Source organism: Geotrypetes seraphini, chromosome 3 (assembly GCF_902459505.1).
Source record: "Geotrypetes seraphini chromosome 3, aGeoSer1.1, whole genome shotgun sequence".
Taxonomy (NCBI): Eukaryota; Metazoa; Chordata; class Amphibia; order Gymnophiona; family Dermophiidae; genus Geotrypetes; species Geotrypetes seraphini.
This window is the reverse complement of record NC_047086.1, coordinates 412,131,806-412,158,046: the sequence shown is the minus strand read 5'-3', so window position 1 is coordinate 412,158,046 and position 26,241 is coordinate 412,131,806. Positions and strand designations below refer to the sequence as shown.

General features: G+C 44.5%; 1 protein-coding gene across 1 annotated transcript in view; it reads left to right on the top strand.

Annotated features, from left to right (window-relative positions):
- The window catches only part of KLHDC3 (kelch domain containing 3), a 223,131-nt gene that overhangs the window by 66,399 nt on the left and 130,491 nt on the right, over positions 1 to 26,241 (top strand). Inside the window, 3 exon segments of the mRNA XM_033937707.1 lie at positions 12,268 to 12,444; positions 12,549 to 12,598; positions 12,601 to 12,666. Of these exon segments, the coding sequence (XP_033793598.1) occupies positions 12,268 to 12,444; positions 12,549 to 12,598; positions 12,601 to 12,666 (293 nt within the window).

Here is a 26,241-nt window from a genome sequence, read left to right as displayed (position 1 = left end):
CTCCACCCGCCCGCCCGAACAGAAGCCTTACCCCACAGGACGTGCCAGTGAATGAAGATCCTTCCTGTTGCCTGGGCCTTGAGCATCTGCGCATGCTCAAGGAAGCCAGAAGGCCTTGAGCATGCGCAGATGCTCAAGGCCCAGGCAACAGGAAGGATCTTTGTGCATCAGCATTTCCTGGGGCTGCGTGCCGGTGCCAGATGGGCTAAGGCTTTTGTTCGGGCTGGTGGGAGGGAGCTATGCCGGTTCTCGGGGGGGGGGGGGTGGAGCAGTGCCGCTGGCCTCGAGGGGTGGGGGTGGGTGGGAACAAATCAAGCGAGTTTCCCTTACTTCCTATGGGGAAACTGGCTTTGATATATGAGTAATTTGGTTTACGAGCATGCTTCTGGAACAAATTATTCTTGTAAACCAAGGTTCCACTGTATTCTAAATGTCTACTATTAAATCTCTATCTACTTCTTCTGTCTGTGAAGGAGGCTTGTATATCACACATTACATTACATTACATTAGGGATTTCTATTCCGCCTGTGCCTTGCGGTTCTAGGCGGATTACAATAAAGATGAATCTGGACATTTCCAGTAGAATTACATTACAGGAGAAGAGTAGATTACAAGTAACAGTGAAGAGTTATAATACATTCAACATCGCAGCAGATATAACATAGTCTCGGATTACAATAAGGAAGATATCTGGGCATTTCCAGTAGAATTACATTACAGGAGAAGTGTTAATTACAGGTAATAGTGAAGAATTACAGTACATTCAATATCACAGGAGATGTTACATAGCAACTGAGTCAATTTATAACTGGTGGAGAATAAGAATTACAATATATTCTAGATTACAAAAGATGTTACTTGAGATGAGTCAAGTTTCTTCGGATGGAGAGTAGCATCATATGCCTATAAGTGGAAGTGTATTTATTGTTTTGATGATTGCATGATGTTGGTTAATTAATGTTGATGAAATGGACAGAGGGGGTATTTAGTTTGGCTTGGATAAAGAGATTCTGTTCCCAAAGGAATTGGTTGGGAACTCATTAGATGGCGGTTTATATTGATGGGAGATATTTTTTGAACAGTAGTGTTTTTATTTCTTTTCGGAACTCTTTTATGTCTGTAGTTTCGATCAGTAATTTTGAGATGTCGGAGTCAATATTAGCTGCCTGTGTCCCTAGTAGGTTGTCATAAAGTTTCTTACGTCGGGTACCATTGAGAGGAGGGTAGGTGAAAATGTTCTGTGTTCTCCTTCTTCTGGATAAGAGATAGTAGTGAAAGTGGTTGTTTAGGTAGCTGGGTGCCACGCCGTGGGTTACTTTGAATAGGAGACAGTAGAGTTTGAATTGTATTCTTGCTTTTATTGGTAGCCAGTGAGATTCTGTGTATGCTTTGGTAATGTGGTCGTATTTGCTGAGTGAGTATATGAGTCTGAGGGCTGTGTTCTGGACGGTCTGTAGTTTTTTTATTGTGTTGATTGGGCAAGGTAGGTAAAGGCTGTTGCAGTGTTCTCCACAGAAATTTTTTCCAGCCGGGAAAAGTAGCCGGGTGGGGCGGGACGGAGAAATTTGGTGGTGGGGAAAATTAAGGGCTCCTTTTATATTAAGCTGCAATAGCGTTTTTAGCGTGTGCAGAATTGCCGCACTACACGGCTAGAACTAACGCCAGCTCAATGTTGGCATTGGCATCTAGCATGTGCGGCAATTCTGCGTGAGCTAAGCGCGTGGTAAAACCACTAGCGCAGCTTAGTAAAAGGAGCCCTAAATGTGTACTATTTGTATTAGTTAATTATTACTAGTTATTTTCTAATGCTCAATATGACTGCCTTTCTTAAGGTTTGACACTTGTTCCATAATTTTTTATTAAATTTAAGAAGTATCCAATTCTAGAAGTGAATAATTAGATATTTGCCCTCTTTCAAATAGTATAGAGCAGCGTCTCTCAAACTTTTTTAACTCCGGCACACTAAACGGAGCAAATGTTTTTTGTGGCACACTAAATGCAGCAAATAGTTTTCATGGCTGGAAAAAATTTCTGGGGAGAACACTGTTGCCGTTAGTTTTCAAGGTCCAATCACGTCAAAGACTGATGCTTATCTGGGCAGTTGTATAATCAAAAGAATGGATAAGATAACATGAGAAGTGAAATTGTCATGAATCAGAGGGATACATACCCTGTAGATCCTAAAAGCAGGCTTGTGAATTAGATATAAACTATGAAGACAGTGGTGTACCTAGCATATGTGACACCCGAGGCCCATCATTTTTTTACACCCCCCCCCATCTGTATGAAAAACATGATTTTTATAACAATCCACACATCACATAAGAGTGTACCTAGGAAAAGGCAGCATCTTACATACTGCAGTGAGTAGTACAACATCAATACACCCATTGTAAAATTAAACAAGCCAGTCTAGTACAGATCAATCCTACACAGTCAATCCTAACTGAAAACCATGTCTTTCGAACACACAGAACACAGAAAACACCTTCGCCTAATATGGAATATGTACTCACAAACTAACCCCTCTCCCTTTTTTCAAAACTATAATGTGGTTTTTAGCCATGGTGGTAACAGCTCAGACTCTCATAGAATTCTGAGCAATTGCCACCATGGCCGGTGCTAAAAAAATGTAAAAGGGTGGATAAAATAGAAAAATGTAGACAAAGGTTAAATTGAACCACCAAGAAGCTGGACTCTGTATACAATGCAACACCATAGAAACAGCGATGCATCTCCCCTAAAGCAAAAAAATAAATGGAATTTTTTTCTACATTGTCTTCTCTGGTTTCTGCTTTCTTCATAGTCTTGTCGCTCTCTTCCTTTCATCCACTGTCTACCCTCTCTCTGCCCCTTCTATATGGCATCTTCTCTCCTTGTATTCCCCTTCCATCTCTCCCTTCACCCCTATTATTCTGGCATCCATCTTCTTCCCTTCCCTCCTCCAATGGTCTGGCATCTCTCTCCTGTTCTTCCCTTCCCTCTCCCATATGCCCATGGTCTGCTATTTCACTCTCTCCTCTGCCTTCCCCCCACTTCCATCAGCATCTGCCCCCTTTCTTTCCCTCCAACCCAATTCCATCCAGTATCCTTCCCCCTTATGTCTCTCTCTCCTTTCCCTGCACACTAATTCCATCAGCATCTGCCCCCTTTCTCTCCCTCCACCACCATTCCATACCACCCTGACCCCCTTTTTCTCCCTCTACCACCCTTCTATGCTCCTCTCTCCCTCCAAACCAGCAAGGTCCCATGACTGCTTCTGTTGCCTCTGCCTCTGGAAGATGTAAGTGATGTTGGAGGGGGTGGAAGACGCAGGGAGTTGTGGCAAGGTTCCACAATGACTGCAGCTTCCAGTCCACCCCTTCCGACGCCACTTACATCTTCCGGAGGCAGAGGCGGCAAATGCAGTCATCGCAGGACCTACCTGCACTTCAGTGTGGCTGCTGACTCTGCTTCGGAATAAGTACGGCAGCCGCACTGAGGTGCAGGTGCCATTTAGAGCAGCTCGAAAGGTTCTGGATTCAGCCGGCTGTGTACCCCCCTAAGGCTGGCACCCGGGGCGGTCTGCCACTGTATGAGGTGACAAAAAAATAATAAAAAGAATGGATTTAGACATGTCATACAATTATAACCTCAAAAATATGTCATAAAATGTAATTCTAAACTCAAAAGACTCCAGACGAAAAGCAGACTCTAGAAAGGAAACCAGAAAAGACCAGGTAGATGAAAAGTGAAACCTGGGAAAGATCTAAATTATTGTTCAAATGAGCTTCTATTAAAACCAAAGAATAAAACCACAGCACTTGGGAAAGTAAAAAAGGGAGTGTAAAATGGACTTAACGAAAAGGTCTCTGCATTGATGAGATAAACTCGTACGCAGAATAAATGTGAACATGCGACATTGGGGCTATGATATTTGATCTGTTGAAAGAGGCGCCAAAAAAGTATCGGCAGTGGATTGAATGCACACTGATAAGGCAGGGGCATCGGGCTGTTAAAAAAGGCTGCTTTAATAAATAAATGAAAATACTGGTGAAAAACTAAATAATAAACTAAAACCATGATAAAATGATAAAAAGAACCTGACTGCAAGTGGTAGTGAAAGTAGCATAAGGCACCCGTAGTACTGTTAGTGCCAGAGCTGCTTAGAATAAAGAACCGTGCTGTACATGAAGAGAAAAAAGAAAGAATGAGGTGATAAGATGTAAAATGCTGGCCCCTCACTGCACCACTTGATAAAACTAAGGAGCGAGCTACTTTTAAAATGACCAAGTCAAAATGATCTACCAACAAGTTTCAAGTTTATTCAAATAATTTGATTAAACGCTTTTCAAATTACAAAGCGTTTTACAGAAATAAAATGAAATTAAAAAAAAAAAAAAATCACTAATACATAATCTTTATAATTAGACCAACAGGGGTAAATTGAACAAGGGAAACATTAGGAAAGGGGGGAAGAAATACAATTTTTTTTTTAAAGAAAAGTACATAAAAGGGAAGTACATTAGGAGGGGCACAAAGCACACTGTACGCATAGAAAATGTTAATCATCATTCCTATTCCAGGGTTTTTCAAAGAGGTCAAAGCAGATGACTCTATGCCTGTCACCTCAGTAACAATCATACAAAAATAGACAAATATACCTCCTCCCTTTTTACTAAACCATGATAGCAGTTTTTAGCGCAGGGAGCTGCGCTGAATGTCCAGCGCTGCTCTCGACGCTCATAGGCTCCCTGCGCTAAAAACCTCTATTGCGGTTTAGTAAAAGGGGACCATAGTGTAAAATATAGACAGCAGATATAAATTCAGACACTAAATTTAAAATTAAATCATTTTTCCTACCTTGTCTGGTGATTTCATGAGTCTCTGGTTGCACTTTCTTCTTCTGACTGTGCATCCAATCTTTCTTCCCTTCTTTTAGCCTGTATGCTTCCTCTCCTCCAGACCTTATTCCCTCCCCCAACTTTTCCTTCCTCTCTCCCTGCCTTTTCTTTCTCTCTGCCTCCCTTTCTTTTTTTTCTGTTTCTCTTCTTTCCTTCTATCTCCCTGCCTGCCCTTTTTCTTTCTTTCTCCCTGCCCTCCCCCAAGCCAATGCCATTGGGGATCAGGACCCAAATCGCCACCAATAACAGGCCTGAAAGCCGATGCCGCCCCAAGCTCTCCCTGCTTCGGCCGACCAGCATTCCTCTCCCCGACGTGAATTCTGCCGTCGGGGAGAGGAAGGCTGATCAGCCCAAGATCGCGATCGACCTATTGGGGGAAATGTCCTGCCTTCGCGGAAATAGAAAGTAGGCAGGACCCGGCAGCAAGAAGAGCAAATGCTTCACTAACCTGTCTCCTGCATTAGCCCTTAGCGAACGCTTGCTTTAGGGCTCTCAACATGTGCGTGCCGGCTTCCCTTCTCTCCCCCCCCCGGACATAACTTCCGGTTTCGGAGGGAAGAGAAGGGAAGCCGGCATACACACGTTAGTGCCCCAGAGCATAAATTCACTACGGGCTGAATTCTCCAAGCCAGGTTTTTTTTAAATGTTCAGCAGGGGCGGCAGCAGCAGATGATAGCCGGGCGCTCGTCTAAATTAGCTGGGCGGACCGCCCAGCTAAAAGGCCCTAGGGAGAACACTGCACCAGTGTAAATATATTCACCATTCCCTCTTTCCAAATTGTTCCACAATGCCTCTTCCTTGCCCTGCAGATCCTGCAATTGTGTAGCTTTAATATGATCTTTAACATATAACGCTACTCCCCCTTATATCCTAAGTGGTTTACATTCAGGTACTTTATCATATTTCCCTATCTGTCCCGGTTGGCTCAAACTCTAGTGTACCTGGGGCAATGAGGGGATTAAGTGACTTTCCCAGGGTCACAATGAGCAGCGAGAGATTTGGTGCTGAGGCTGTAGCTCTGATCCCTGCGCCACACACTCTCTGTTTTCAAGAATAGGAAGAGAGAAGAAGCTGGAAACTGCAGGTTGGTAATAGACAAATTAGTAAAGACAGTAGTGAAGGAAAGGGTAATGAACTATTTACATTCTGTGGGTTGTAAAATCTGAGACAGTATGGTTTATGGATGGTTTATAGTTTATTAAACATTTATATACCATCCCTCATTTGACAATCAAAGTGCTTTACAAATACAGTGGTACCTCAGTTTACGAGTGCACCGGTTTGCGATTGTTTTGTAAGACGAGCAAAACATTCGCAAAATCGGCGCCTTGGAAACCAAGCGTGGCTCGATTTACAAGCGCACCACCCCCCCCCCCCCCGCCGCGACCTGAAGTCCCCCAGACCCATCCAAACCCGCTTCTTACTTTCAGCTCGGCCTTGGCACCGGTACTGGCATATCCTGTGCGTTGGTGCCGGTGCCCAAAGATGGGCCTCCTCCTCTTCTGTGCTGGGTCTTGAGCATCTGCGCATGCTCAAGGCCTTCGAGTTCACGTTCTCTCCGAGATCTCCAATGCGCAGATGCTCAAGGCCCAGCACAGAAGAGGAGGCCGATCTTCGGGCATCGGCACCAACGCACAGGACATGCCAGTGCTGATGCTGAGCTGAAAGTAAGAAGTGGGTTCGGGTGGGTCTGGGGGACTTCAGGTCGCGGCGGAGGGGGGTGCCGGGTTGCGGGGGGGGCCTTCGGGGGAGCAATTGACGGTTCTCGTAGTGGGGGGGGGGATAGAGCAAGTACCGCTGGCCTCGGGGGGTGGGAACATATCAAAGCGAGATTCCATTATTTCCTATGGGGAAACTCGCTTTGATATACGAGTATTTTGGTTTACAAGCATGCTTCTGGAACGAATTATGCTCGTAAACCAAGGTACCACTGTAAAAGTATATCGAATGGAACTCCAAATTAAATAAGAAAGATAAGACAGTAGACAATGCATTAATTAAAAAAGCAGGTTTTGTCCCTACAGATCTGATTTCTTTGAGTGACTAGAAAAATAATTGAGCACAGGCATTAGATTTCATCATAATATCCTTCCTGGGTCAGACCAATGGTCCATCAAACCCAGTAGCCCGTTGTCACGGTGGCCAATCTAGGTCCCTAGAAACTGGCTAAAACCCAAGGAGTAGCAATATTCCATGCTACCGATCCAGGGCAAGCAGAGGCTATCCCCATGTCTTAATAACAGACTATGGACTTTTCCTCCAGCAATTTGTCCAAACCTTTCTTAAAAGCAGCTATGCTATCCGTTCTTACCACAATCTCTGTCAATGTGATCCAGAGGTTAACTATTCTTTGAGTGAAAAAATATTTCCTCCTATTAGTTTTAAAAGTATTTCCCTGCGGCCGCACATTGGACGGAAAGCTTCATCGTTTTGTCTACAATGATACCCAGATTTTTTTCTTGGGCACTAACCCCCAAGGACCATAGCATCTAGTAACTGTGATTTGGGTTATTTTTCCCAATGTGCATCACTTTGCATTTGTCCACATTAAATTTCATCTGCCATATTATAATAATAATAATTTTATTCTTATATACTGCCAAAGCCATGAAAGTTCGAGGCGGTTTACATCAAGATGTGCTGGACAATCAGCGAAGAGTTTACACTACATTGTTATCAAATATAAACCATGATGATTCAAGGCAGTTTACAACCAAAGGAGCTGAACAAACAGTGAAGGTCACAATACAAAGATATCACATACAAGTTTACAGAAAGGAAGAAAGGAAGTTTGTAAAAATTTCTTAGGTTACAATTCGATTAAACAGATTCATTTTTACAGATTTTCTAAAATTGAGGTAGGATGAGGAATGCGTGATGATTTTACCCAGCCAGTCGTTCCATTTGCCTGCCTGGAAGGCGAGCGTTCTGTCTAGGAATCCTTTGTAGTGGCAGGCCTTAATTGTTGGAAAGGTGAACAGATGAATTCTACGTGTGAGCCTAATAGAACTATCCAGATTAAATTGGGAAACCAGGTACGTGGGGGCCAGACCAAATATTGATTTGTAACAAAGACAGAAAAATTTAAACAGAACTCTTGCTTCCAGGGGCAGCCAATGAAGTTTTTGATAATAGGGACTAATGTGATCCCTTTTTCTTCAGCCCCAAAATCAGTCGAACTGCTGAATTCTGATATACTCTGAGTCTTAGAATGGTTTTTTTTGAAAGATCCTAAGTAAATGGTGTTGCAATAGTCGAGCATGCTCAAGATGGAAGATTGAACCAAATAGGCGGGAATGGTGCTGCATCAAAGTATTTTCTGATGGTTCTGAGTTTCCCATAGTATCAAGAAGCATTTTCTATACCAGTAAATCTGCTGTGAGCGTTTTAGAGTGAGGTGGCGGTCCAGAGTCACTCCCAGAATTTTTATGGAATGGTCAATAGGGAAGACCTGACCATTCAAGAAGATTGATGCGTCTTTAATTTTATCGTTTGGGCTTGCCAGGAAAAATTTGGTTTTGTCTGAGTTGAGTTTCAATTTGAATTCTGTCATCCATAATTTGATTTGCTTTTGAATGGATGATAGTTGATTCATTGTCTCAGAAGTCAGGGTGGTAAGGGGAATAACTATAGTGATATTGTCTGCATAGATATAGAATTTAACTTTTAAGTTTTGCAGTAAGTTCCCCAATGCCCAACGCCCAGTCTTCCAGTTTCCTAAGGTCTGCCTGCAATTTGCATGCGTTTTAATACCGGTGAACAGTTTAGTGTCATCTGCAAATGTAATCACCTCACTCATCGTCCCAATTTCCAGATCCTTTATAAATAAGTTAAATATGGTGTGGGGCTCCCGGATATTGGCCTCTATAATCTGGCTTGCTTGTTGCGATTTTTGGGAGACTGGTGCTTACAGAGTGATGACTATCTTTTTCGGGACTTTGAGCATGCTCTTTTCTCTCCTTGGCACTTGTTTTCGCTGTCTCAGTTACCTGTTCGCCTCTTGCCTCCCGCGTTCCGATCTAGTTTCATCCTTAGGTCGTGGCGTTTTTCTTGGAAGGCATTGGTAGGGTTACTGGGGGGGGACCATCAAGTTTCGGATCAGTTGTCTATACGGGGGAATCCGCAGTTTCTGCCTGGCTGTGATAACTCGGTCTTTGTGCGATGGACTGGAGAGGGGTTTCTTCTTCTTGAGCATTTATTGGATGAGGATGGGGCGATGAGACCTTGGGGAGATTTTCCCATGCTTCATTCTTTGGGTGTGGGAGGTCTGTTTGCGTACCGGCAAATTCATCATTATGTGGGATCCTTGGCGCGCCCGGGCTTACGGTTTCGATTGGGTAACCAATTTCGTCTATTTTTTGCCCAATTTTATGCTTGTGGCTTGACGGTGTCTGCGTTGCATGGGGCTTTGCGGCGGCTTACTCCTCAGAAGTCTTATACGGCTCTGGAGAGCCGCTGGGGTAGAGATCTGGGCATACCTGGTGAGTCCTTGAACTTTCCTTCCCTTATTGGTCGTATCTCTTCTATTTCTATTAGTGCAGAACTGAGGAATGCCAATTTCAAGTGGTGTATAGGGCGTATTTTTCCCAAGAGCGGGTCCACAAGGTTGGGGGCATTTCTTCTCCAATCTGCCCTAAGTGTACACTGGGTTGCAACTCCTTTTTTCATGCGTTTTGGGGATGCCCTCGAGTGAAAGTCTTTTGGAGAGCCATACTCCGCTTTTTGGAGCGGCTGGTTGGTCACGCTATTCCGATGTCTCCGGTAGGCTTGCTTTTAGATAGATATGAATCTTTGCGAGTGCCTGCTCGGAGACATCGGTTGCTGATCCGGAAGGGTGCTGTTATAGGAAAGAAGATCATTCTTAGCGTTTGGACGCAAGACATAGCGCCTGCTTACTGGGCTTGGAGGAATCGTTTTCATAATTTGATGCTCTTGGAGCAACGCCATGCTCGATTATCTGTCCGGCGGTCGAAGCTTTTCCTGCAGACCTGGGACCCCTACATTTCCTCGCTTTCCCCTAGGGCCAGAAGTCTGGTCTTGAATTCACTCTGTTGTTGATACCTTATGCTCTCAGCTGTTTTCCCCGGGTTGGTGGGTGGATGTTTGGGAGAGTGTGAAAGGTGGGTATGAGTGGTTGGACGTATGTGGAGTTCAGGGGGTAGGGTGGGATTACACATTGTGGGTGGGAGGATGGGAATTGGTTCTCTTGTTTTGTTTGATCTGTGCTGAGCGGCATAAGCAAACAGCTTGCTCAGCATAATCTTTTCTTGCTGGGGGGGTTTTTTTTGGGTATGGATTGGGTCTCATGGTGTGGGTTTGGGTTGGGGTGGGGGTTTGGGATTTGGAGTGGGTGGGGATTGGGGGGATCCTTTGGTTGGGGTGAAAATGTGTTTGATGGTACATTTGATGTTCGCGACCTTGTTGTATGGTCGAGTTGTCTTGTGTATTTACTGATGATGTGCCAATAAAACATGATTTATACTAAATAAGTTAAATAGCACCGGTCCCAGTACAGACCCCTGCAGCACTCCACTGTTTACTTTCCTCCATTGAGAAAAATTACCTTTTAACCCTACCCAAAGCTTTTGACACTGTGCTGCACAGGAAGCTCATAAATTAAGCAACCTGAGAGTGAATCCAAAGGTAATAATTTGGATTTGATGCCAAAGAATGGTGGTACATGCAATGCATTCAGAAGAGAGAATGGTGATTAGTGAAGTGCCTTTGGAACTGGTCCTGGGGCCGAATCTGTTCAGTGCCTTTGTGAGTGATGTTGTGGAAGGATAAGAAGAAAAGTTTCTTTTTGCATTGACACAAGATCTGCAACAGAGTGGGCACAAGGGAGAGAGTAGAGAGAATGAGAAGAGACCTTTAGAAAAACGCGGAACACTTGCAGGTAAAACTCACTGTAGAAAAGTGCAAAGTGAGGCATCTGTGGTGCAGAAATCCTAAGGATCTAGTGTGATAGGGAGCAGAGTCTGACCTTAGGGGTGATGGTGTCTAACAGACTGGATAGGGCAAAGTGATATAACAAATTAGCCTTGACCAAGGAGAAAGGAGGAGGGGCACATTATTGAGAATGACACGGGGAAAAAATTTGTCCCCATCGCCGCCCTGTTCCCATGACCATTGTCTCTGTCAGCGCAAAGGTAAAGGGGAGGGAGGGAGAGAGAGAGAGAGATAGATTCAGTAGGAAGGAGGAACTGCGCGGGATCGTTGACCGCGTGCGTTCCCACTCTTAACTGTGGGGACAAGGCCATTCACCGCTCCACGAGGCGGTGGATGGCCTTGTCCTTGTGCCCGCAGTGAGCACTCCCCTCCCCCCCACCAAGGGAAAAAGCCACCGTGTCATTTTCTACTGCACAACAGAGGACTAAGGAAGACCATCAGGGGAAGGGCCTTGCATTCATGGAATGGACTCCTGAGGGAACTGAAAAAAGCAGGGGATGGATAAGACGGTAGAAAAGCATGGAGCAGCAGTGAAGCACCTAGAGTGTCGGGGGGAGGGGTTCAGCTCTTTATCTTCCATCCTTCTCTAGGTTTCTATGTTATGTTAATTTACAGGGGTTTAAATGCTTTAATTTCTGTATGTACAGAACAAATCCATTTGTCCCTAAGACATATCACAGATTACACTGGCTGGCTATGGAAGCTAGAATAATTTTCAAGTTTGGCTGTATATGTTTTCAAGCTCTGAATGAACTATTGCCAAGTTATCTTCTTGATCATTTTAAATTTGTAAATAGGAAACATCTACGTACACTGCAGTTCTTTGACTTTCCATCAGGAAAGGAATGTGTTTATAAATGATTCTTTGGTAAAATGTTAGCATATCAGACGGCTTTGTGGGAAAAACAAGTTGGTGTTTACATATCATTTTCCACCTCTTATTTAATTTTTAGAAAAATGCTGAAAACCTATTTCTTTTGGCAAATATCTTGATTAATTCATTGTGATTCCTATGTTAGTATTTTGTGATTTGTAAACCGCACAAAACCGTATATAAGAATCTATTATGTTATGTTACAACACCAGAGAGAAGAAAAGTCTCTACTTCAAAGTCCTGTAAGAAGAGGAGGAATTCAATCGAGGGTAGCAGAAACAGTCCATGGTTGTCCATCCCACATAGGAACACGTGTCCAAGCAGCAGCAGGCTGCAGAACTAGGGACAGATCGAGCAAGGGATTGCTGATAAGGAGAGGAGCTTGGCACTCTTCTCAGGGAGGAGGGGCAGGAAGCGGGAGTTAGCAATATAGGCCAAACATGGTTCTCTTAGAGAATAGATGGAGCTGAAGTTCTTCCACTCTGGCTTATGATTTCTTTAAAATGTAATATACCACAAGAGAAGGTGATAAGCTTCATTAATGTGTGTCTCTTCCACAGTTTCTCTTCGCTGGACGAAGCTCCCCTCAGTGCGCTCCAGTGGCTGGGACCCATTAAGGGAGGTTCCATACATGCGATATGGTCACACCGCTGTCCTCATTGATGATCTCATCTATATTTGGGGTGGCCGTAATGACATGGAAGGTGCCTGCAATGTGTTGTATGCCTTTGACGTCAGTAAGTGAAGCATCGTCTGGGCCCTTCACTAGTCTGTAACTTGGGGTGATGCTTTGTGTCTTTGGAGTCTTATGAGAACTACTTTCCCTCCCTCTCCATTTCAGCTTCTCACAAGTGGTTCACTCCAAAGGTGTCTGGTACGATTCCCAGGAGCCTCGAGATGGACACTCGGCGTGTGTCCTAGGAAAAAACATGTACATCTTTGGAGGATATGAGCAGCTGGTAGGTGCAGATGCTTTCAGCAGTAGAGGGGGAGAGAGTCTGGGATTGATGGTTGAATAGCACCAAATTTTGGGACTGATGGTTGAATAGCACGACTTCTCACCAATTCTTGGGTGACAAATACCTGGAGAGGGATTTTGGGACTGTGAAAGATGTTACTTTTTGTGATTATAAGAATGAGCCACCAAATGTGGAAGTAAATAGATGAAAGGGTCTAAAGATACAGTGAGTACAGGACTCAACAACTAATGGTTGCAGGGGGCTGGATATGCTGAGTTGGGTTCATTTGGAGGAGGTACAAGTGAATGCTTTTCCCTCTCTAATCCAGGGAGTTGCCAATGAAATGTATTCCTGCTTGCCCTGGATTGGCCACCGTGAGGACGGAATACTGGTTTAGATGGACCATTGGCCAGACCCAGTATGGCTGTTCATATAGTGTATTGGGTATTTGAGAGGAAATAACTGTCATTGAGTGGGAACTGAGATTTGTGGCACTTGCTGAGCAGGAGGGAAGAAAGTTGAAGGAATTTAAAATTCTAATGAGTGAATTTAAGATTGAGGCTAGAATGTAGTACCAATATTTTCAGGTTAAAGAAGTCCTGAAGCTTTTAGAGGGAGGGAGGGTTTGGTGGGTAGAAAGCTGACCCCCCTCAGAAATGTTCATATGTATGTTTATGTTTACTAAGATTTGATATTCCGATAAATCTTTCACAAGTTCTCAGCGGATTACATAAAAATGCAAGTTACATGTTAAAATGACTTAAATCAGGAATCTCAAAGTTCCTCCTTGAGGGCCGCAATCCAGTCAGGTTTTCAGGATTTCCCCAATGAATATGCATGAGATTTATGTGCATGCACTGCTTTCAATGCATATTAATTGCGGAAATCCTGAAAACCCGACTGGATTGCAGCCCTCAAGGAGGAACTTTGAGATCCCTGACTTAAATGCATAAAAATAAACTAAAAAGGAACTCCATTATGTACAGAAAATATCTAAACTCACTCTATTCAAGATACACTTACTCATTCACACATTAAAAAAAAAAAAAAATATATATATATATATATATATATATACACACACACACATACAGGTCAATTACCTATTCATCCTGGTCTGGAGAAAAAATAGATTTCCAGGCTGTATTGTATCCTTTACAGATAGTGACTCAGCCCCATCAAAAATTTGGAAGATTATAGCTCCTTAGAATGTGGAGTTGAAGAGTCTTTAGATGACTTGCACTTTGGCAGTGGACTCATTTGATCTGTGGATGGACTTAACAATTAGATTATTATGCTATGTGTATAAATGCCCCCTATTTTTTATGTGTGGTGTGTAGGAGCTGCTTCAGGCCTATGTTGACATAGTTGCAGTGGTTATGGAATCTATTCACATGTCTGAAGATGGCCTCCTTATGGAGACAGGTGAGCACAGAGATCAGGCAGGTACTAGGTACACCCCTTTTGCATCTTTTTTGGTCTCGGGATATGAATCTTCCCAGAGAGTGTTGAGCAGGTACTGAATATAATCACCACTTTTTGGAAGGAAACATCAACATTTACCCATGGTACAAACAAGAGGAGAGATTCTCTAAGGAGTAAAAGTAATTGATATAAATCGAATCTGGGAGAGACGTGAACAGTGGTTGTGATAGGTGGTGGATCCATGAGGAATCGATATGAGGATGGGAGAGTATATTTGTTAGGTAGTAGTCCTCTGGTGCTAAGAAGTCTTTTTACTTGGAAAACTGGTTCAATATAAAAATAAATAGAATTGGACACAAGGCCCCAGACATCTACTCTTCCACTTTGAGCACAGATCTCTCCTCCATCTCTTACTCTTCTATTCTTTTTCACTCTTAATTCTCCGCGTTTTTTCATCCTCCTCCTTTTTGCCTGCCTTTACTTCTGTAGTTCTTGTCTTTCTGATCTCAGGGAGGCCGACTGGTCCAATCTGATGAGGTCCAACACTCCCAACTTTCTGACCTTTTCTAAAGGCCAGCTCAGCTTCTTCTCTGCACTGCATTCACAAAGTATGTCCATCAGTGTGTCCAAGCTTCTCCAGTTTTGCTCTGCCCATAGAAATTTACAGTTAAGATCAAACTCATTCAGTGGTTTACATAATAAAAACAGTAAAACCCCAGAAAGGAACTACATAAATAAAAGCCTAGAGCCTACTCCATAGATACATACCCTAACATTCCAATATAGTTATTCAATATATGTATTTTCTGCCTTCACAGATTTCATCATGTATCACTCAAGCCATCTAATCCAGTGTTTTTCAACCTTTTTACACCTATGGACCGGCAGAAATAAAAGAATTATTCTGTGGACCGGCATCGGTCCGTGGACTGGCGGTTGAAGAACACTGGGCTTAATCGTGGGCCAGACCCCGCCCATCTCTACCCAATCTCCACCCCAGAACCCACCCCCATAATAGTACTAATTGCACCTTGCACGTCCCGTGCCTCATCTGGAAGCCTTCCCTCTGACGTTGCAACGTCAGAGAGAAGGCTTCCGGTTCAGGCGCAGGATGCCCGTAGGAGCCACTGCCCGTGGCTTTGTGCACTGAATCAGTTAGGAAGAGGGAGCTGGCTCGAAGATAACGCTACATTGATCGCACCGTGGACCGGCAGTTGAAGAACACTGTTTTGGTCCTGATGCACGTGCTGGCTCTGTGGACTGGCAGGAAATTTCTGTGGACCGGCACTGGTCCATGGACCAGTGGTTGAAGAACACTGATCTAATCCACTTCATTCCCAAAAGCCAACTGAGAATAATAAGCTTTCAAATGATTTTTAAACCAAACAGACAATTCTTCCCTTAACTTCTGGGGAAAATTTACATAAGAGCTGCCATACTGGGACAGACCAAAACCCAGTATCAGGCCCAGTACCCTGTTTCCCACAGTGGCCAACCCAGGCCACAAGTACCTGACAAGATCTTTGCTGGCTTATTCTCACACGGATTTCAACTTTGCGTTAATCCTAACACAGCTTTTCTAACAGGACAACTGAATTTTGTATCTGCTTTGTCCAGTCGTTAGATCATTGCCCAGTTAATCAATGCTGTAATTAGAAACATAGAAATACTGTTTGATGGCAGATAAAGGCCAAATGGCTCATCCACAGTAACCATTATCTCTTTCTCTCTCCAAGAGATCCTACGTGCCTATCCCAGGCCCTTGTGAATTCAGACACTACCTCTTCGGGGAGACTGTTCCATACATGTACCACCCTTTCTGTAAAAAAAGTATTTCCTTAGATTACTCCTGAGCTTATGACCATTTAACTTCATTCTATGCCCTCTCATTCCAGAGCTTTCTTTCAAATGAAAGAGACTCAACTTGTGCGCATTTACCTCACGTAGGTATTTAAACGTCTCTATCATATCTCCCCTCTCCCGCCTGTCCTCCTCTCAAATACAACCCATAAGACCCTTGACAGTTGGTAGTTCAGCTACAGGAAGGAGGAGATATAGTGGATGCTGCAAATGGGCAGACTGGATGGGCTATTTGGCCTTTATTTGCTGTCATGTTTCTATGTATCTTCTCCACCACCCTCAGCTTCACTTTTTCCACTTGTTTGCCTAGTTCTTTCCAGTGGCGGACCTAACATATGTGACACCCGGGGCCCATCATTTTTTGACACCCCCCATCTGTACGAAAAACATGATTTTTAGTAACAAGCCACATGTCACACATGAGTACCTAGGAAAAGGCAGCATCTTACATACTGCAGTGAGCAGTACAACATCAATACACCCATTGCAAAACTAAACAAGCCAGACTAGTACAGATCAATCCTGCAGTCAAGCCTAACAAAAAACCATGTCTTTCGAACACACAGAAAACACCTTCGCCTAGTATGGAATATGTCATCACAAACTAACCCCTCCCCCTTTTACAAAACTGTAGTGTGGATTTTAGCCACGGTGGTAACAGCTCTGATGCTCATAGAATTCTGAGCTGCTACCACCACGGCTTGCGCTAAAAAACGCTCCACAGTTTTGTAAAAGGGGGGATAAAATAGAAATACATAGACAAAGATTAAATTGAACCAGTAAGAAGCTGGACTCTGCATATAGTGCACCACAGAAACAGTGACACATGGCTCCTAAAGCAATAAATAAATATAAAATTTTTTTCTACCTTTGTCTTCTGTGGTTTCTGCTTTCCTTATCTTCTTGTAACTCTCTTCCTTCCATCCACTGTCTGCCGTCTCTCTTCCCCTATATGGCATCTTCTCTCCTTCTATGCACCTTCCAGAAACTGTATGCCTCCCCCTTCCATCTCTCCTTTCACCCCCATTGGTCTGGCATCTCTCTCCTCTCCTTCCTTCTCCCACACCTTTCTTCTGCAATCCCTTTTCCTTTTTTCCCTCATTTTCCTTTTCAATTTATTTTCTGCATATGTCTAGATTACGTTCTTACTACCCTCTCATCAATGTCCTTTTTTACTGTCTACCTAAAGCTTGCCACCTCTTTCCCTCACCCCTCCAGTGTTTCCCTAACTCAATCCTTTTCTCCCCATCATGTGCCCTCCTTTTATTTATCCCCTCCTTCCATCATGTACCCTCTTTCTCCAACCCTTCTATCTAGTACCTTCTCCTCTCTCTGTCCACTTCCATTCAGCGTCTGCTCCCCTCTTTCTCTTCTCCCATTTCCTTCCTGCATTTGCTCCCTTATCTCTTCCATCTGCACTTCCATCCAGCATAGGCTCCCCACTACCATCCAATGTCTGCCCTTTCTCTCGCCATCCACCCCTCTTCAATCAGCATCTGCCCCCTTTCTTTCCTTCCAATATCCTTCCCCTTTACGTCTCTCCCCTTTCTCTGTACATCAATTTTATCAGCACCACCCTTCCATAGCACCCTGCCCCCTTTCTTTCCCTCCACCACTCTTCCATTCCAGCAATCCTGCTCCTTTCTCTCCCTTCATGCAACAAAGTCCCACGATGACTGTAGCTGCTGGCTTCCAGTCCACCCCACTCAGATATACTTGCCCTGGAGCGGACTCAGCAGTCGCCTGCTGGAAGGTCCCGCGATGACTCATCTGCTGGCTCTGCTCCGGCAGACGCAGGGAGTTGTGGCAAAGTCTCGCAATGACGGCGTCTGCCGGGTCCATCCCCTCCGACGTAACTTACTTCTTCCGGAGCAGAGCCGGCAGACGAGTCATCGCGGGACCTTCCCGCACCTCAGCGCGGCTGCCGACTCTGCTGCAGAGAAAGTAAGTCAGAGGTAACGTGACCATTTATTTTTTTCATCGAAAGGGGACATCTATTAATTGACTGTATATCCTTTCTTTCATTTCTTTCTTTCTGCACTCAGGCCCAACAATTGTCCTTTCTATTCCCTCCCTCCTTCCTTCCCATGTCCTTAGTGCCCCTAGTGCCTCCTTCTCGTGTCCATGGTGCCCCCAGTGCCTCCTTCCCGTGTCCATTTCTTACTAGCATTTTTCCTCTGTTACTACTTCAGCCCTACTTCTAAAAGCATGCCGAAGAGGAAAGAAGGGTGCGGTTGCCCCTACCAACCTTGACACTTACCTTGAAAATTCATCAATCACTGGTTCAGAGTTTCTTGGAAACTCAGTCTTGGAGCATTCTTGCTGGAGCAGTGACACCAGAAACTAACCCCTCCCTGCGTACAAGGCTTCACTAAGTGCAGGTGCACCAGATTTGCCACCAGCACTCTGCCATTCTGAGGATTACCCAAGTGACAAACCCTATACATCCAGCCTCTAGAAGGTCATGCTGCCTTGGATCCTGCAGCCCACTGGATTATAGATAAATCAATGTAGTTTCCTATCTGCTCTCATTGACCACTTTTATCTAAAAGGACTACAGGGGAGATACTTGTGTTCAACTAATTTAGAGTAAACACCAAAAAGTCCAACAGGACAGAGAACCCACGGGTATAAAACAGTACAAAAGGAAGTGGGAACAGACAATGAACACTCCACTGAAGATCACTGATATAAAACCAACTTGTTTATTTCAGAAAAGGACACAAGCAGAAGCTGTGAACCTGACTTAGCACTGTGTTTCGGCGTCTGAGGAACGCCTGCCTCAGGGGTCACTTGGTCCAACTAATATGCCAGAGTAACCAAAAGCACTGAAAAGAGACCAGTAGACCAGTAGAAAAATAAGGCCTCTATATAGGGCACTGATGATATCTAACCAAGCATACAGAATCCAGATATGCTGCAAGGCTCTGTTAACGCCCCCTCTACTGCATCACATCACATTACATTACACCAGGGCTGTGGAGTCGGAGTCGAGGAGTTGGAGTCGGAGGAAATTTCGGGTACCTGGAGTCGGAGTCAGAAGTACAAAAAACTGAGGAGTCGGAGTCGGAACATTTATCTACCGACTCCATTTTTGAACTTGGCATACCAATCACAAGCGATTCTTTCAGCTATAGCACCAACTATATACACAGCACAAATGTTGCGAGCAGCTTCTGCGGCCTTAGAACCTTGATTAAAAGTAAAAAGAAGGTGGTGTCGAAAATGCTCATTTCTCTCAACTTGACATTCCATTTTAACGATCTGAAAATTAACCAGTGCTGTGGAGTCGGAGTCGGAGGAAATTTCGGGTACCTGGAGTCAGAGTCGGAGTCTGAAGTACAAAAACTGAGGAGTCGGAGTTGGAACATTTATCTACCGACTCCACAGCCCTGCATTACACAGATACTTATTTTCTGCAAATACAGCAGTTCATTGCAGATTATAAAAGCTAAGAGTCGGAGACATATCACTCATGCTCCAATTAAAGAATGACTAAAGAAGCATCAACTGTCTGTCCCATTAACCCCTCTACTCTGAGCCTGGTATTCCAGTCACCAACTTCGATCCCCAGCTTTCAAAAGTATAGGGAAAAGAAGAACTTTGTGTTAACCAGCATCAAATTGGAGAAAAGTGCTGATAAGGCTGGAACAAAAGGATGTGGGGGTCATTCCTGCCTCTTGTAAATCTAAAAGCAGGAGCAGAGGATGAAGGGTGTGAAAAGGAGTGAGGAGACTGGAAAAAGTTAGTGGAGGTATACTATTTTAGGCCAGAGCTCCATTTATTAAGATTTCATTTGTTAGCCAGATTGGGAATAGAATGACTGGGGCTACATATCAAAAATATATATGTAGGAGAAACACCACCAAAAAAATGTAGAGAAACGACTAAAACGAAGAAATGGTGGAAGTCAAAACACCTAGAATAGAAAGAGGGAAGATGCTATATGGAATGGGGAGAGGGCGGACAGTGGATGGAAGGGGCAGAGAGAGAGGGCAGACAGTGGATGGAAGGGGCAGAGAGAGAGAGAAGGAAGACAGTGGATGGAAGGGGCTGAGAGAGAGAGGTAGGACAATGGATAGAAGGGGCAGAGAGAGAGAGGGAAGACAGTGGATGGAAGGGGCTGAGAGAGAGAGGGCGGACTGGATGGAAGGGGCTGAGAGAGAGAGGGCGGACAGTGGATGGAAGGGGCTGAGAGAGAGAAGGCAGGCAGTGGATGGAAGGGGCAAAGAGAGAGGGCGGACAGTGGATGGAAGGGGCAGAGAGAGAGGGCGGACAGTGGATGGAAGGGGCAGAGAGAGAGAGGGCAGACAGTGGATGGAAGGGGCAGAGAGAGAGAGAGAGAGGGGGAAGACAGTGGATGGAAGGGGCTTAGAGAGAGAGAGGGAAGACAGTGGATGGAAGGGGCTGAGAGAGAGAGGGCAGACAGTGGATGGAAGGGGCTGAGAGAGAGAGGGCAGACAGTGGATGGAAGGGGCAGAGAGAGAGGGCGGACAGAGGATGGAAGGGGCAGAGAGAGAGAGGGCGCACAGTGGATGGAAGGGGCAGAGAGAGAGGGCAGACAGTGGATGGAAGGATCAGAGAGAGAGAGGGCAGACAGTGGATGGAAGGGACTGATGCTGCATGGAGGACAGAGAGAGTGAAGACAAGATGATTAAAGCAGAAACGACAAAAGGTTGAAAAATATTTTTTTTTGCTTTAGAATAAAATAGTATTGAAGTTGTATTGATAAAACTTTTATAAACAGAAAATAAGGTAATATTTTTATTGGACTAATTTTAATACATTTTTTACTAACTTTTAGAGACCAAAACCCCCTTTCTCAGGTCAGGACAGTATAATGTAACAGCAGGAGCCTAAGGAACAAAATGGGAGAATTAGAAGTCATGGCCAAAAATGAGAACCTAGACATCATTGGAGAGTCTGAAACATGGTGGAATGAAGAACACAAATGGGACATAGTACTACTGGGGTACAAACTTTATCACGAAGACAGATCAGGTCAGAAAGGAGGAGAAATAGCCCTATACATAAAGGATAATATGCACTCGACCAGAGTGGACACAGCAGCGACGACCGACAAATTGGAATCACTATGGGTTAAAATACCAGGAAGAAATGGGCCTGAGATAAAGATAGGCCTGTACTATTGTTCACCTGGGCAATCCGAAGCAAGCAACGAAGAAATGAAAGCCGAGATAGGCGAGAATGCAAATGCGGTAACACGATTGTTATGGGAGACTTCAACTATCCCGGGATAGACTGGAGTCTTGGAAACTCAAAATGTGCTAGGGAGACCGGATTTCTGGAGGCTATACAGGACTGCTTCATGGAGCAGCTTGTCAGACAACTGACGAGAAGAAATGCCACTCTGAACCTTATCCTCAATGGGCTGAGAGGATCTGCAAAGGAAGTGGAAGTAGTGGGACTGTTGGGTAACAGCGATCACAACGTGATTAAGTTCAAAGTTGAAGTAGGAATATCGAAAGGGAAGAGAACTGCAGTGACAACGTTAAACTTCAAGAAAGGTAACTACGAAGCGATGAGAGTAATGGTAAGAAAGAAACTTAGGAACAACTCAAAGAAATCCCAGACTGTAGAGCAAGCCTGGTCACTATTCAAGGACACGGTGAACGAAGCGCAAAATCTGTACATCCCCAGATTTAGAAAAGGATGCAAAAAGAACCGAACTAGAGACCCGGCGTGGAAACCAAAGAAGTGAAGAAAGCAATAGGAGACAAGAAACATTCATTCCAGAAATGGAAAAAGGACAAAACCGGGGAGAACTGGAAAGAGCACAGGAAGAATCAAAAAGAATGTCACTGCGTGGTTAGAAGAGCAAAAAGAGAATATGAAGAGAGGCTAGCCAGGGAAGCAGGAAATTTCAAGCCGTTCTTCAGATATGTTAAAGGGAAGCAGCTGGCTAGGGAGGACCGCTGGTTGACAGAGATAGAAAAGGAGTGATGAAGGAGGAAAAAGAGGTGGTGGATAAACTAAACATGTTCTTTTTGTCAGTATTTACAAAGGAGGACACATCCAACGTGCCGGAACCTGAAAAAATCTTCACAGGGGACCAGGTAGAGAAATTAACATCAATGGAGGTAAGCCTCGAAGACGTACATAGGCAAATAGATAGATTAAAAAGTGACAAATCTCTGGGCCCAGACGGAATCCACCCCAGGGTTTTGAAGGAACTAAAGGAGGAAATAGCGGAACTACTACAGCAGGTTTGTAACCTATCCCTGAGTACAGGTGTGATCCTGGAGGATTGGAAGATAACAAATGTTTCACCCATCTTCAGAAAGGGATCAAGAGGTGACCCGGGGAACTACAGACCGGTAAGTCTGATCTCGGTTGCGGGGAAGATGGCGGAAATGCTGATAAAAGACAGCATCGAAGAGCATCTAGAAAGAAATAAACTGATGAAAACAAGCCAACATGGCTTCTGCAAGGGAAGATCGTGCCTAATGAACTTGTTACACTTCTTCGAAGGAATTAACAAACGAATGGACAAAGGGGACCCCATAGACATCGTATACTTGGATTTCCAAAAAGCCTTTGACAAGTACCCCATGAACGCCTACTACGGAAACTGAAGAGCCATGGGGTGTAAGGAGACATACATAGATGGATCAAAAATTGTTTGGCGGGTAGGAAGCAGAGGGTAGGAGTGAAGGGCCACTACTCTGACTGGAGGAGGGTCACGAGTGGTGTTCCGTAGGGGTCTATCCTCGGACCGCTGCTGTTCAATGTATTCATAAACGATCTAGAAACAGGGACGAAGTGCGAGGTAATAAAATTCGCAGAAGACACCAAACTATTTAGTGGAGTTGGGACAAAAGAGGACTGTGAAGATTTACAAAGGGACCTGAACAAACTAGAAGAGTGGGCGGCAAGATGGTAGATAAAATTTAATGTAGAAAAATGTAAAGTCTTACATGTGGGAAACAGAAACCCGAAGTATAGCTATATGATGGGAGGGCCAGAAATGGGTGAGAGCACCCTAGAAAAGGACTTGGGGGTAATGGTGGACAAGACAATGAAGCCGTCGGCACAGTGCGCAGCGGCCTCAAAGAAGGCGAATAGAATGCTAGGTATTACAGCCATAACGAAAGAGGTTATCCTGCCGTTGTATCGGACGATGGTGCGCCTGCATCTGGAGTACTGCATCCAATATTGGTCGCCATACCTTAAGAAGAATATGGCATTACTCGAGAGGGTTCAGAAAAGAGCGACGCGATTGATAAAAGGTATGGAAAACCTTTCATATGCTGAAAGACTAGAGAAACTGGGGCTCTTTTCACTGGAAAAGCGGAGACTTAGAGGGGACATGATAGAGACTTACAAGATCATGAAGGGCATAGAGAAAATGGAGAGGGACATATTCTTCAAACTTTCGAAAACTACAAGAACGAAAGGGCACTCAGAAAAATTAAAAGGGGACAGATTCAGAACCAACGCTAGGAAGTTCTTCTTCACCCAAAGGGTGGTGGATACCTGGAATGAGCTTCCAGAGAGTGTGATAGGACAGAGCACGATATCGGGGTTCAAGAAAGGATTAGATAATTTCCTGAAGGAGGGGGCACGTGATGCTGGGTTGCTGAACGGACGTGCCTCTGCGTAGCTCCGGGCCGCGCCAACTCTTCTTTATATGAAATCCTGTTTACATCCATCGGCACGGCGTTACATTTAGTGGAGTCGGCAGCTCTCCTCTTTCTGCCTCGCACACGCGATTTCTCATCCGTGTGGGGAGTACCGATGGCAGGGAAGTCCATGAGATCCACGAAGGACAGACCGCGGCTGCAGGATGGCAAGATGGCGGAGGCGCATGAGGCACCTGTATTTACGCTGGAAGCAGCAGCAGTCCAGGAACTTACTCGCTCGCTCACCCTGGTGATGGAGGATAAGCTTGCCACCATTCACACCTTTCTGGCAGACATTCGGGAGAGCTTGGACTCCCAGGCAGGCAGGCTTCAGCGAGCGGAGGACCGGATAGCCCAGCAAGAGGACATTTCTTCTAACTTTGAAGAGCATCTTCGTACCTTAGAATCGGCCAATAAATCCATGGCGGAGCGCCTTGAGGACCATGAAAATAGGGGCAGGCGTAATAACTTGCGCTTTGTGGGGCTCCCTAACTCCATCCGGGATGTTGATCTCCGTCAGTGGCTGGAGGACTGGTTGCCTCGGGCTGTCGCCTTGTCTGACCTGCCTGTACCATTTTTCATTGTATGCGCCCATAGATTGGGACCCCGTCGAGACGAGGAGACCAGACTTCGGCCGGTCATTGCTCGGTTCCTAAATTTTGCAGTGAAGGAGAGAGTGCTGGCTGCGTGGAAAAGACCTGAACCTGCAAGTTGAGGGGCACCAAGGTTCTTATCTTCCAAGACTTTTCACCACAGGTCTCATCTCGACGTCGGGCCATGGCGCCCCACTGCAGCGAGCTCTACAGGCGCAGCATCCAATTTTCCCTCCTGTATCCAGCTAGGGCCCGAGTGACTTACAATAATGTCACAAGTTTCAAGTTTATTTATAATTTGATTAATCGCCTTTTCCAAATTCTAAGCGATGAACAAATCAGCAAAATACATAGTTAAAATATACATAAAATAAACATACATAACTAACAAAGGGACTAAGTTTGCAAAACATAATAAAAAAATTCATTTACGAACACAATGAAACAATAGGTAAGGCAAGGAAAGAAATACAATCTAAGTAATGTAGGAGTCAACAATTAGAGGTTAAGCACAACAGGAAGTGAAAGACAAAACTGAATTGAAGGTTTAAAAATAAACAGAAGAGTAGTTGGCAAATCAATTAAATATTGAATGCATCTTTAAAAAGAAAACTCTTAAGTTTGCTCTTAAACTTTTCCAAGTTCTTTTCTTCTCTTAGGTAAAGTGGGAGTGAATTCCGAGTCTGAGGCGCCGTAATAGTAAAGATAAATTGCCGTCGAGTATTGATAATTTTAAGTGAAGGAATGACCAATAAATGTTGGTCATTTGATCTCAATAATCTAGAATTATATGATATCAATGCTTTATAAATAAAAGCTGGAGTTTTAAATAAGAGAGATTTGAATGTAAACAAACATAATTTATATAGAATACGATGAGACACTAGAAGTCAATGAGCTTTTTGAAGTAAAGGTGTCACATGATCAAACTTCTTTGCTTTCATAATCAGTTTAATGGAAGCATTCTGGATTATCTGCAACCTCCTAATTTCCTTTTGAGCCATTCCCTTAAATAACGCATTGCAATAATCAATTTTTGAGATAATCATTGAATGAATTCGTATATTCAATGATTTTGGACATAAAAATTTGGATATTGAGCGAATTTGGCATAGTCTAAAAAAGGTATTGGAGGGCTTCCTCAAATCACTCCCTGCTCTGGCATGTGGGGACCGTGGAGTCTCTTGAATGTAGTAGATCCGGCCCCCCCCCTCTGCCCAGTTGTTTTGTTCTATTTCGGCGAGTTGGCTGTTGGGGGGCTGTTGCTGAATGGTACCTGCAGTTTGCCGAGTTCTGACCCTTTGCCCTGCCGGATGTTGAACCCGGGGGCGGCTCATTGGGCACTCTGTGCAGGGTGAAAGTTTGCTGGAGTTGTCTGTCCTCAGGGCATGGAGGTCTCACAGTGGAGATTGGGCAGCTGGGCCTTTGTCTGGCTGCAACTCATCAGCGGCTGCTCCTTGGCTGTTCTCGGCTCTCTTGGTCTGGCTGTGCTACTTTGAACGCAAGGACCCCTCTTTCTTGCTTGGATGTCCTGTTCCTGAGCGAGCTCTGAGTGACCTTCGTCAGTTACATCCATGTGACATGCTCGCTTCTATGGCCTTTGTCAACTCCTATGCCTTCTTTTCTGTTGGGCTAACTGTTTCTGTGCCTTTGTGCTGTTTTCCATTTTGTGATTGCAAATATGGTCTCTCGCTTCCATTTTATCAGGTTGGGTGAGACTACAACAGGGATCTCAAAGTCCCTCCTTGAGGGCCACAATCCAGTCGGGTTTTCAGGATTTCCCCAATGAATATGCATTGAAAGCAGTGCATGCACATAGATTTCATGCATATTCATTGGGGAAATCCTGAAAACCCAACTGGATTGCGGCCATTCATGGAGGGATTTGAGACCCCTGGACTACAACATTTAGTAGTGCGGCCCGGGGCTACTTGATGGTTTGTTCTAAGGGTTGGGGAATAGCAGGGATTCTCCTCGCTGTGCATGATTTTCTGTCGGGTTGGGAGGTGGGGAGGGCAAATGTTAGGGTGCTTGTGGAATGTGTGGTAGTATGT